At 44.6% G+C, this 12,570-nt stretch overlaps 1 protein-coding gene across 1 annotated transcript in view; it reads left to right on the top strand.

The window, feature by feature from the left end:
• The first annotated feature begins 6,759 nt into the window (after nt 1-6,759).
• Nucleotides 6,760-12,570, top strand: part of CDH4 (cadherin 4) — a 411,166-nt gene continuing 405,355 nt past the window's right edge. The window contains exons 1-2 of the mRNA XM_015647809.2: nt 6,760-6,863; nt 8,867-8,978. Of these exons, the coding sequence (XP_015503295.1) occupies nt 6,798-6,863; nt 8,867-8,978 (178 nt within the window). The 5' untranslated portion in view covers nt 6,760-6,797. The remainder of the gene's footprint in view (nt 6,864-8,866; nt 8,979-12,570) is intronic.

Below are 12,570 nucleotides of genomic sequence, written 5' to 3'. Positions count from 1 at the left end.
GATCTGCTGGGCAGAGTTAATAGGATAAATGCAGATAATCTCGTTAGATGAATGCATGAACTTGAAAAATTAATCTTTGGAGTTCAGGCATTTCTAGACACTGGCAAAAGCAGCAGTTACTTCATGTACAGAACTCCACCAACACCAAAACAAGCCTTTATCAGCTGAGTAGGGGTCAGGTGGTGACTACCAATGGTAGTTAATAAAACTTTAACCCCTGTGACTCTGCACTTTCTCTTCCTTTCTGTTTATGCATGTGTGGAAGACTTTGGTATTTGTTATTCTTGGCCTGCAGTCAGTACATATTATTCATGCATGTGGTATTCCTAAATAGTTCCCTTTATTTTATTTCTAGGCTTTATTTCACTGAGGCATGTAATATTAATATTAGTATGTAATATTATCATATTATTATCCTCATTTGTGGCTAAATCACTGCTTCAGATAGTTAAATAAATTTTGTATACATCTTCAACTTGACAGGAATTGCAATGAGGCAAACACTGTAAAATTTTCACTACTTTTCCTAATTGGAAATATGCCACATTACTTTGAGTATGGGATATTGTTTCACAAAGTAATCCCTTACAAGAGCACATTTCTCCCCTCTCTCCCCTCTCTCAAGTTGTCTTATCCTTTCAGTTCCACTATTAAAATCCATAGGTTGTCAAAGCTGTCTCTTGCAAAGTGCTTTGTCTTCCAGGTGGTTTTGACCAAAAATGCTGACAGCTCCAGAAATTTACTTCATATTAAACAGGTAACTGGGGCTTTCTCTGAGGAGCTCTGCCTCAGCATTTACCAGGCACACACACACAATTTAGAGTATCTGCTGCAGTGCAAAAACTGTTGGATATATTGTGAGGAAAAATATTTGTGAGGAATACCAACAAGCTGTGTGCCACAAAAGGCTGAGAGAGCTCAGAACATCACTTCTATTTATGTTTTACCAATCCTTTACCAAGGAAAAACATTTATTTTTTTTCTGATAAAGAAGAAAAGAGTAATATTAATTAATTAATAAGAATACTGTAATATTAGAAAGGCTGATCTGGAACTAACGTTTTTTCTAGGTAAAAGAATGGTCATTTATTGATATTTCTGCCTGTAGCAGGGTAACTTATTTTGAGATTTGGACTGGAATAAGTTACATTACTGTGAACATTTCAATGTATATGAGGCCATGCTGATCAGAAGAATGCAATGGTGATGAGATTTCCTTCTGTAAACAGTAAAAACAGCACAAGCTGCAAGTCTGAAAGATTCTCATTTTCCTTCAGCAGTCACTTGGTAAAATTATTATTTATGTTGATATTAATTTGGAGTTTTCTAGTGTATGATGAGTAAAAATTAAAGAACTCTAAGGTTTGTCAGGTCAGATCCTGCCCCCTTCCCCTGGTACCTCACTCAGTGTGAGATTGAGCATTCCAGTGGCACAGAAAATCACAGGCACAGGACTTTTTAGGAAATCATCTCCTCTTGAGCTGCTGAGGGTGCATGGAGAGGGTGGGGAGGAAATCCCTGGGTTTTTGTTCATGTTTGATAATGTTCTCCCATTGCTGTTCCAGGTAAAGCAGGTGATGACCCTTCAGGTAACTCTTCTGAGGCAATGCCACAATCTTGCTTAAGCACGTGCTCATCTGAGGAGTCTTAAAATCAGTAAATTTGTGAAGGCTTTGGGGAAACTGGGAATCTGTGGCCTTCCTCCTGCTTGTAAAATCACAGACTGGCTATTCATCTCTTTTTTGTACTAAATCTGGTGAGATTTCATTGTTTCCATGAATATCAAGCATTGCCTCACGGAGCAGCCTGGGAGCTGCCTGCCTGCTGTGTCAGGGAGCTCTTGCAGTTTATTCTCCTTGCTGACTCTGAGAACAAACATAATTCTGCTTTTTTCCTTTTTTTTTTTTTTTTTGCCTTCTTTAAATACTCCTTTAAACAGCAGTCCACTGCAAAGATAGATATCTACTAAACCTCTTGGTCTGCTTTTTCCTTTTCTCTTTGTTTCTGCAAGAATACAAAAAATGACCAAAAAACCAAAAAGAGAATAGAACTGTTCACTGTTTTGCACAGGTCAGTTTTGTTTTACAATATTTTACGAAGAGTTGCATTAGTATAAGGTGTGTTACCTCACCTAAGGGGAAAGAGACATAGAATGGGGAGTTTCAAATTGATTTTAATAGAGCCATTGCTGGCGTGCTGCCACCGATGCCTGCACAGCTCAGTGAGGAGACCACAGTGTGCCTCATAACTGGAGGTCAGACTGCACCAAAGCTGGCCTCCCTTGGCCAGTGTAATTAAATGAGCAGGAAGGGTTTGTTCAGGGCCTCTGAAGCTGTGTTTTCCTCAGTGCCATTCTCATGACCAGCTCACATGAAGAATCCCTTGGATCCACAATGTGCGGATGAGTAGGTAGCGTACAAGAGAGAAGGTTCAAATTCCTTGGCATTGCAGCCTGTCTGGCAGGACTGAAAATATGATTTCAAAAGAGCTGTTTGACCAGGGAGATAGCTGTGTCACTCCCTCCATTCCAGCACAAAGGGAGCACTTGCAGGGATGGGATCAGCTTGGACTGAAACATATCCCATTCCTGCTCAGTGCAGACTTTTCTTGTCAATTCTTCGAGTCACTTTCTCCTCTGTGATTCATCATTTTGTCTTTGGATTTTGTACTGAAGCCAGATTATAGGCAATCCAGAATGTTGAGCTGTGCCCAACTATTCATTTATAGTTCCAGTGGCTGTTACTTAAAAAAATTACATAAATGTACAAACTCTGGCTTTTACCATTAGTTATTTTCCTTCAGTGGTTGTGGTCTTCCTACTTAGGAGCAACTTTTGTTTCTTCTGTTGTTTCCATCAAGATCTGGTAGAAGCCTTTCTTTTCCCAGTCATTAATTTCTCCATAGCTTTCATTTACTTTTCACTTCACTGTTCAGTTTCACCTCATCCCCTCTTCCCTAAGCATCCTTAAAAGATCCTAAATGCATATTAAATCTGAAGGCATTTCTCGTTCACCTAATTTTTGAACTGCTGTTGCAAACACATAATTTTCCATTATCTATCAAAGTAGAATCATCATTATTTCCTGTTGTGTCCTTTGTTACTACTTCTGACACAAACCCAAATTAATAATAATGACTCTAAACCACTGGTCACCCAGCTGTCTCCTTCTTGAAAAGCAAGAATCACCAGATCATACAGAAGAAACCCACTTTAAGGTCTGCACACTGTATTAATTTAATTTCCTCTTGTTTATCACACTTTTCGATAAAACTACTTTTTATCCTTGGCATCTGGGCCACAGCTATTTACTTGAGTTCAGCGAAATATTTACTTGTCAGAGAATTAAACGGGTTAAGCCAGGGGGAATATTTCCCAGATAAGGAATTCAGATATCAGCCCTAAGCTAGGAAGGCAAAATCCTCTTGAGACTCTGTTTTCTCACCTCCTGTCCATTTAATTTGTTATTCCCATGCTTTCACGTACTTGATGGCTGCTTGACAATTTTATTGTATGTTGTACAGTCCCTCAGTGATCACACCTCCCTCCCCCTGGCTCCCTCTCCGTGGTCACACAGCTCACATCCGATACTCATCTCCACCACTAAGGGTTCCATTGTCCCCTCGGTGTGGATGTGCAACTCCCACTGCTGTCAATAGGAATTACATGTGTGCATCAAGGAGGGGAAAATCCCTGGTGTGCTCCATGCTCCTCGTTATCCTGGCACAGTCAGCTCTGTAGATGTCTCATCTGTGAGCCTTTTACTCTCTTGAGTGTTGTGCAGTACAGCAAGTTGCCTCCTAGGATCAGCAGTTTTGCTCTTGAGGTGTTTAGCAAGTTGATTTGCTGTGCATGTGTACACTCTTAAATATCTTCATCCCGCCAGCCCCACATCTTGTAGCAGTTAGATGGTGGAGCTTCCTATTTCCTTTTTGTGCCAGAACACCAATTCATAACCAGTCTCCCAGCAGACTCCAAGTGAAGAAAACCCTCCCAAATAACATATGTTCAGGCCCAGCTTGGGCCTGCAATCTGAAAGTTTGGGAAAAATTCAGTAGGTACAAAAATGTAAATGGCATATTTTTAATTTTCCTTAAAGATCTAAAGGAAGACATTTTATAAGCACTTCATGTGAAGTGCTGCTAAACAAGGAGGTAGCTCAAATAGTAGTTAATCAGTTAGAAAAATTGTAATTCCTTCCAAAATTAATTGGAGTGTCGAAAGTTGAAGGAAAATGGTAGAGAGAAAGCAACCACACACATGAACCAGAGATTTCCAGTGTCTGAACATGGATCTGGATTCCCCTCAGCTCCTTCTGGAAACACCTCAGTTTGGGAGGCACCTGCTGTTTCACACCGGCCACTGTTACTGAAAATACAACTGAGAATTCAACTCCATTTGCAGCCTCATTCCTTGAGCACAGTTTGTTACCACAGCTTACAAAAGCAGGATGGCAAACTAGTTTGGGAAAAAAATCAATTTGCCATCAGATTAGAAATCAACTGTAAACATGTTGAAGAATTCAATTTTTTTTTTTTTTTCACTACTGCTCTGCCTTTTCTTCACAATCTGTTGTGGTGTCAGACTTATTTTGATAATACTTGTAGAACTTGTCATATTAACAAAGTTATCAAGCAGAGCAAGCACTTGCACAGCAACAGCTGTAGTCCAGCAAGAGTCAAAATAACTGCCCATAGGTATTTGAAAAAGAACATCCAAACCGTAGTTGCCCAAATCCAAAATATCTTCAGTAGTCTCCAGAACACTTGTAGTTTTATTTAAATAGAAACTGCCCTTAAACCTGGAACAATCCGCTCCAAATGTTGAAACTGAAGATAAAGATAAAAGGAACAATATTTAGATTTTTATATATATATAAGGATTCATTTTTGCTGTGATAGTGTCCCTCAATTATTTCTGCCTCTGTGGAAGTGGTTCATAAAAAAGGGTCTACGTTAAATTCAATACAATGATGGCATTTATTTCATGTTATATAACAAACTCAGAAATACTTGTTTAAAAACAAAATAAACCCCATAATCCAGTAAGACTGTAAATTTGTGGGGTTGGAACAATCTTTTCATTATTCTTGTCCACAGAGCTCAATACAATGAGGCCTCAGTTCTTCGCTCACATCTCTAGGTGTTAACACAATGCTATTAAATCTACTCAATAGCCAAAGATGCAGCCAGTGGATTTATGTGTCTCATTCCTTGGGAAACGTGCAAATCCAACAGAATAGTTTAATGGCCGGATTTTTCAGCTGCAACGTCTGATTTTGCACGTACATCAGATAATATGCATCTATTTATGCAAATTGCTGCCAGATTTATAAGCACAAAACACTCATGCCTGAGAATTCCTATTTGTGGTGTTGTGCTGGAGAAGAAAAGGATGGGATTTGGATGCCAGGGTCCTGCTGTAGGAAAAGAGCAGGAGCCACACTCTGCTTGAAGCCGCTGCTTTCAGTTTTCTGTGACTGAAGTTTCACTTTCTGACCCTGTGTTGATCCGTCTTTATTTTTACACCAGAAATTTGCTAGTTTAGTGGAGTTAGCTTCCTCTGCTACTGATGTGGATGTGGATTAGGCCTGACAAGTCTATTTTCCTCTAAAAAAAGCAGGGCCAGGCTCAGGCTGGTTCACAGATACGGTTGAGGAGGCAGTCCTGGCACTACCCATTTCTCTATCCTATCCTGAGTTTTTTCATCTCTGGATATATCCGTTTTTTTGTAGATTTGTTACTACCCCCTCATGCCACCTTTCCCTCACAGCCTGGGCTCTGCTCTCCCCACACGATACACTCAGGAACCCCTGGACACAGATCTTCCCCATGAACACACTTATGTTTCCTCATGGGATACACTTGCTTTTCCCCTGGGCGTCTTAGTTTTTTGCCCTCTGAGCACTGATCTTTCTAGGGCTGTGTCTATTTTCCCCTGGATATGCTGCTTGTTATGTGCATGTAGGCACATGGAAAGGGGGTAAGAGGAAATGACCTTAGGGTGAGAAAGAGAAGATTGGGACTATATATTCAAAAAAATGTTCGCTGTTAAGGTGGTCGGGCATTGGAATAGGTTGTCCAGGGAGGTGGTGGAAGCACCATCTCTGGGGGTGTTTCAGAGGTGTCTGGATCTGGTGCTGGGTGATGGTTTGGGGGTGACAGTGGCAGTGTTGGGTTGATGGTTGGACTTGATGACCAGGCAATCGCCGAATCTGAGCTGGAAGGTGCAAAGAAGATCTTCAAATCCAACCCTGAGGTGGATGGCTGGCATCAAACCACAACCTTGGCATCATCAGCGCCGTGCTCTGAGCAGCCTTACAGACGTGAGCCCCGATGTCTCCCCATCTCCCTCCAGCACCTCTGCCCGCGCCGGGTGCCTGATTTGGAGCTCATTCCCACGAACACAGCAGCGTTTCGCTGGGACAATTCGGACATGGAAGTTTCTTCTCCGGACACGAGGCTCCCGCGGGTCGCGGAGCTCGGCAGGACGCTGAGAGAGGAAGCGGCAGCGCCGCCGAACCCCTTTCCCTGATCGTTTCCCTGCTCTTCTCCCGTATCGTTTCCCCGATCCTTTTCCTTTTCCCTTTCCCGTCCATCCCTTTCCTCCCCGCGGGCCGCGCTCCCCCCGCGCGGGGCGGTGCCTGGCGCTTTAAGCGGCGCGTGCCCGCGCGCGGGGCGGGGCGGGGCGGGGCGGGGCGCGCGGGGCGGCGCGCGGCGGGCGCTTCACCTGCAGCCCTCAGCGGCTGCGGGACCCGGCCGGCTCCGCTGCGCTGCGCTCCGCGCCGCCCGCCGCCGACATGAGGGCCGGCCCGAGGCGGCGGCTGCTGCTGCTGCTCCTGCTGCCCGTCTGGGGCTCGGCGGCGGTAAGTGGGGCGCCCCGGGGAAAGCGGGCGAGGAGCCATCCCCGCCGCGGCTCCTCCGCGGCAACTTGGGGCTCGGGCTGTGGGGATGCCGGTGGGTGCGCGGAGCTCCGCTGCCCCCGCCGCTCCGCCGTTTCTCCTCCCCCCCGCCATTCCCCCAACCCCCTTTTTTTTTTAAAAAAAAAAAATCGAATCGCCGCTGTGCAGTTTTTAATTGTTGGGGTTTATTTGAGCCGCCGCGGTACCGGCACAAGTTGCCCTCCTTGCTGCGCTTCGCCGGAGAAACTTCGGGGGCAGCGGCGCGTCCCGGCGCGGAGCCGCTCCGAGCCCCGCGGAGCCCCCGCGGCCGCGCCGCGCTCCCCGCCGAGCCCGAGCCGCTCTGCAGCCCCTAACTTTTATTTTTACAAGCTCGTAAACCCACCGAGCGGGCCCGGATCGTGCTGGGGGGAGTGATGCTCTGAAAAGTTTGGGGTTTTTAGGGTTTATTCCCACGCCGCCCAAAATTGACGGGTTTCTGTAGAACATCAACAAGCGCCTGAACGCGTGGCTGCAGTGTTACAGAGCGAGCCGGGCGGCTGCTGGGTTTCGGGCTGGGCTGGCTGCGGGAACAAGAGCCGCTTATTTTTCTGCCTCAATTCCCCGGTGCCAAGTTGAATCTGTGAGGATGTCCCGAGCCTCGTGGCGGCTGGTGGGTGCTCAGGAATAGCCCGATGCGCTGTCGTTTAGCGAGCACCTCTCTAATAATGGGGCGATTTCGAATTGGAAGCCCGCTATCCTCGCTGAGACCCTTTGCGATGTTTCCTAATGGCAACATCTTGCCAGCCGCGGTCGGAGTCCAACAGAGCCGCCGCTTCCTCGCGCTTCCCATGCAGTAGCTGGCATCCGTCTCCCGAGCGTGATTTTAAGCCGAGTACATTGGCTTGTGTTCTGCTTACTAAGCTCGTCCGGAAGGACCCTTCTCTCCTCTCCCCTTGCGCTCTCTAATGCAGCGCTATCGGTGTGCGGAGTGTTGGGGGGCTGCGGTGTTCCCCCGGGGGCAGGTGCCCGCCCGGAGTTGCACTTTGCCGGGGAAGCGCAGCTCCCGTTCCCCCGGCTTCAGCCGGCGCTGCCGGGTCTGGAGGCGGCGGAGGTGCCGCCAGCATCGCTAAGCGATGCTCTGGCTGGCTCTGCCGACAGCCCGGGCGCGTTAGAAATCCCCTGCCACCAGCACTTGTTAGTGCGTAAATCACCTGGCACTCGCTACGCATAAATCACGGGCTTGTGTGCTGTCAGCGAGTTCCCCTGGAGCTGGGGTCTGGGACCTTCCCTGCCGGAGAATCCCAGGGAGCTCGGGCTGCTGTGACTGGACTGCCCTGTCCCGGTGGCGGGGGGCTGGATCTTCTGCTGGGTCCAAAGTTGCAGCTGAGTGTTTCGTTGGCTGCTTCCCTCTGGGTGCCGGCACGATTCTGTGCATTATTACGTTTTTAATTGGGATCCCCTCCATCCCTTCCCACTGCCCAGGCAAGAGCAGAGCCTGGAGGGTCCCAGAGGCAGCAGCAGGCAGAGCCTGGGATGCTGCTGCAGGGGCAAGGAAGGCTGTCCTCACCTGGTCACAAGCTCCGGTGTTTCTCCCCGTTTCATGCTGGGGTCTGCCCGGTTTCTAAGTAGCAAACCTCGGTGGTTTGGGTGTTGCAACATCAGGCCTTTGCGTGTCTCCAGTGCGAGCACAGAGCCTTGATGAATTGCTGCTCTTTGTTTCCTTCCCTCTTCTGACAGTGCCCAGTATTCCAGCCTTCCTACAAACAATGCTCTCTTGTAGTCAGGCAACTATTGCTGGCCCATTTTATTTTTTTGCAGCTACAGTATGGATCCACTCCAACAGATAGGCACTCTAACACAAGCAACTTCTACTTGCACACTGCTTTACTGTTCAGGTTTGCTCATGCCTAAACACTTCATCACTGGGTGCAAAACATTTTCCCAAATGACAAAAGTCAGAGTGCATTTTCCTTGTTTTGTTTTTGCAGGCACACAATGGGGATCTTACAGTTAGACCCACATGCAAGCCTGGCTTCTCAGAACAAGACTACACAGCATTCATCTCCCAGAACATCATGGAGGGGCAGAAGTTACTCAAAGGTAAGTGGAATAAAAAGCTTAATAGCTTCTGCAATAACTGTATTTTCAGGAGGTGAAAGGAGGCTTAAAGATGCTGGTTTTGATGGTGAAATTGTCTGCACAATTATGTTTGTAGGAGGATGGAACACTAAGTGGTTTACCTGAGCACAGTTTTGAATACAGATGAATCATTCCAAGTCCGCGTGCTGTCTGCTTCAGGTGGACTGTTTGTCACACTCTGCGAGGTCATCGCTTCACTCTTGAGTCTCCCACTCCCACCCTGTCTGAAGGAACTCTGCATCTGATATTTTAGAAATTATTTTTATGTATGAAATTCTAAGATCCCTAAATTATCTCTGCTTTGAAATGGATGATAAAGCAGACGTTGTTGTTGGAAATGTGATAAACAAGCCTACAGACATTCTGTTCACAAATGTGGCATTCATTTTCATTACTGCCCCACTGACAACATGAAAACACAGGCAAAAAGAAACTACCAATTAGCTTTATAGTAATTGCAGGATTATAACCACTTTTGTGATTGTAAACTCTTAAGATGTCTTCGTAATCCACATAACAGTAGATTATCCTGTGTATTGATCTGTCTCCTTTTAAGTTTAAAATAATTAAACTTCATATTTGCATGACACAGAAAAATACTTTATTCCATAAGAATTTTTGAAGATCAGAATGCCGCCCACCCCTCATCACCCCAGGAAGCTGGGGAGCACATCAGGACTTGGTGCTCTACTCAAGGCTTTATAAACCCTTTGCAGTGTTTTGCTGAGTACATTTTGCTCACATGCATGTCTCTCTGCCAGAAAGCTGGGATTTCTGTCTTCCTCCAGAGCCAACACCTGCTCTGTTACTTTGATTTTTCTCAGAAGAGAGGGAGACTTGTCAGTGTTCTCTGTGGCTTCAGCAGAGTCCAGGACTGGACATTTTTGCTCTGCAAGAGCTGGCAACCACTTTTGTTTCTGTGCCCAGCTGTCTTAGTGTTGCTGTTCAGGAATTCTCTTAACTGGCCTGGCATTAATTAGTAGACCTTGGGGAGTTTATTTTTAGTTTGAAAGGTAACCAAAGAGGGAATTGAAATAGACAAGCTCAAGATTATGTAACCCTGAAGAGAGCAAATAGCGATAGTTTACACACTTTGTAGCAATTTTCCCCAAATGTGGAGGCGGCTTTACAGGTCAGTCTGGAAACTGAGTAGATTTCATGCTCTTTTAGCTTTGCAAATTATTTGATAAAAAATGTTCTCTGAGTACTTTAGAAAGCCATGCCATAAATACATTTGCTCAGAGGAGTGTTTTTTTGCAGTTTAGTGCTTGATAAATTGTGCTGTGTCTATGGAGATGGGCAACAGGGATGGAGCAGAAGGGTCTGTTCAGAGGCATTAGATGGCTGTGACTTTGAAAACAGCACAGTGGCTGTCATTTCATTTCTGGTTTAACTGCTAATTTTTAAATGTGAAATTATATTTACACAGGCTGTCAAGTTGATCTGAATGAAAATATATTTCCATTTGATTTTATCCTTTAGGGACCAGTTGTAGTTTTACATTAGTCATGGCAAACCTGCCTCTGATTTAGGGCTGAACTCACCCTGGGGACATTATGTATCCATGTGTCATAACATGAATTGTAAGATTCATGTCCAGATAACATTGTCACAGGTTCCATGATTTAAAAGCATTTTATGAACAAAAGGAGGAAGAAAAAAGTGCAAGCGCTGTGTTTGCTAATAAGTAAACTATCATCTTTGCACCTTTTAATCTACAGTCAAATACATGCTGTTGTTTATCATAGGAAGCAAATATATCTAATTAATTTATACAATAATGGGCAAGAAAATTCTTCTTCATGCTTGTGTTGTTCTTTATATATACTCTAGTATGTAAAATTGGTAGTTTTCCAGTTTAGGTTTAATTTTGCTTCCTAGCACTTGATGTGTCTGAAGCATAAAATGTTTATCTCTTTTCTTCCATCTGGGTGAAGTATTGTACAATAGTTCAGACCAAAAATGGGTTTGGATTGCTTACATTATCATGTTTGATAGATTGACATATGTACTATTTCACACCATCTTACCACGCAAAGCTCTGCTGCCAGCTACCACCATCTTATTCATCAGCATTCAGTAATTCATCTGCAGGCCAAATGGGACTGTTTGCCTGAATTAAAAAAAAAAAAAAAAAGAAAAAAAAATGTAGGCAGAAATTCACCTGTCAGTGCTTTCATGGAATCTGGGGGGTGGAAAAAGCGTGTCTGCAGCTTGGATGGCTGTCAGGGGATTTCATGGAGAAAACACAAGGCTTTTATGGATAATGCTCACCTTGTCCTTAGGAAGGAGAGGTGGGCAGTCCTGGGACAGTTTATCCCTAAAGGTCTGTCCATCAGAAATTGGGGAGCTTGCAGACCTCAGCATGGTGGTGAAATTCCTCCACACCTTGGGGAAGTTTGGATGTTCCCTGGTTTGGGATGAGCTGTGTGGCAATAAATAAACCCAGCATTTCCCTTTTAAGCTTTGCAATATCCAGCTCTCAAATGTATGCACTGTTATGAATGCATCAAAATGAAAGTGTTTATAGTATTCTAGGTTTGAATCAAGTTAAACAGATAATGACTGCTTATAATTGGTTTATTCCAATGGAAATAGCTTAGCCTTAATTTGACAACAAGAGCTTTTACAGAGTCATTGTTTTATTATAAGTATGCCTTAAGCTATTAGCTACTACTTTGTGGTTCATCTTATTTGCCTGAGTCAGCTCTCTAACATGCACAAAACATACAGATTCTAGCAGGAGCTATTTGTTACACAGTAATTAACTTGTTTATGATAAATGGATGGGAGAAATGTCACGGCATTTTGTTTTATGTATAAATGAAAAGCATCTGCATTCTAAAAATTTCATGTTAATTAGACTTAAAATAGTTTTCCCCAGTAGTGCCACAAATACCACACACTGCACATCACTGCCAACAAGGTGGGCTGATGTTGGGGGGGCAGCTGAGGTGATTTGTGGAACCAGTGCTTTCCTCAGAAGTGCCATCACTGCATCTCTTAATGAAAGCTACTGGGGTATAATCTGTTATACTTTTGTCTTTGTTTTTGTTTGCAGGATAATAAACTTACTCTTGATCACTGATGCATGATAATGTTTAAGATAGCTTTGTTAAGTATTTTCTTCTTTAGCCTAAGGGAAAGATCTCCATGTCTGCAGTATGGCAGAGGACGATTGCGGCACCGGGATCTTTTCCTCTTTGTTAATTATTCATGTTAACTTAACTTGGTGAGAACATTGGTCCTGAGGGGTGGAGAGCAGGGACATGTGGGGCTGCACTGAAGCAGTTCAGCAGTGTCCCAGGGGATCTGATTCCTGATGTGAGCTCGTGTTTGGGAGTGATGAAGACCAGCGGCCTCTTGGGGAAGGAGGGAAAGGAGTAGGATGCTGAAATTGCTGTGCAATATGATGCTCTTGCTATTGGCTTTATGCCCTTTCTGATTTTTTTTGTAGTGTTTTTTTAAGGTTATAATTAATAAAAAAGATGTTTTTCAAAGTTAGAAGTTCAGGTTTAATTGGCACGCTGTGAGGCTGTGGCCACTGGGAGTG

Source organism: Parus major, chromosome 20 (assembly GCF_001522545.3).
Source record: "Parus major isolate Abel chromosome 20, Parus_major1.1, whole genome shotgun sequence".
NCBI classification, from domain to species: Eukaryota; Metazoa; Chordata; class Aves; order Passeriformes; family Paridae; genus Parus; species Parus major.
The sequence above is the reverse complement of the archived record's forward strand: the minus strand, read 5'-3'. Positions and strand labels throughout refer to the sequence as shown.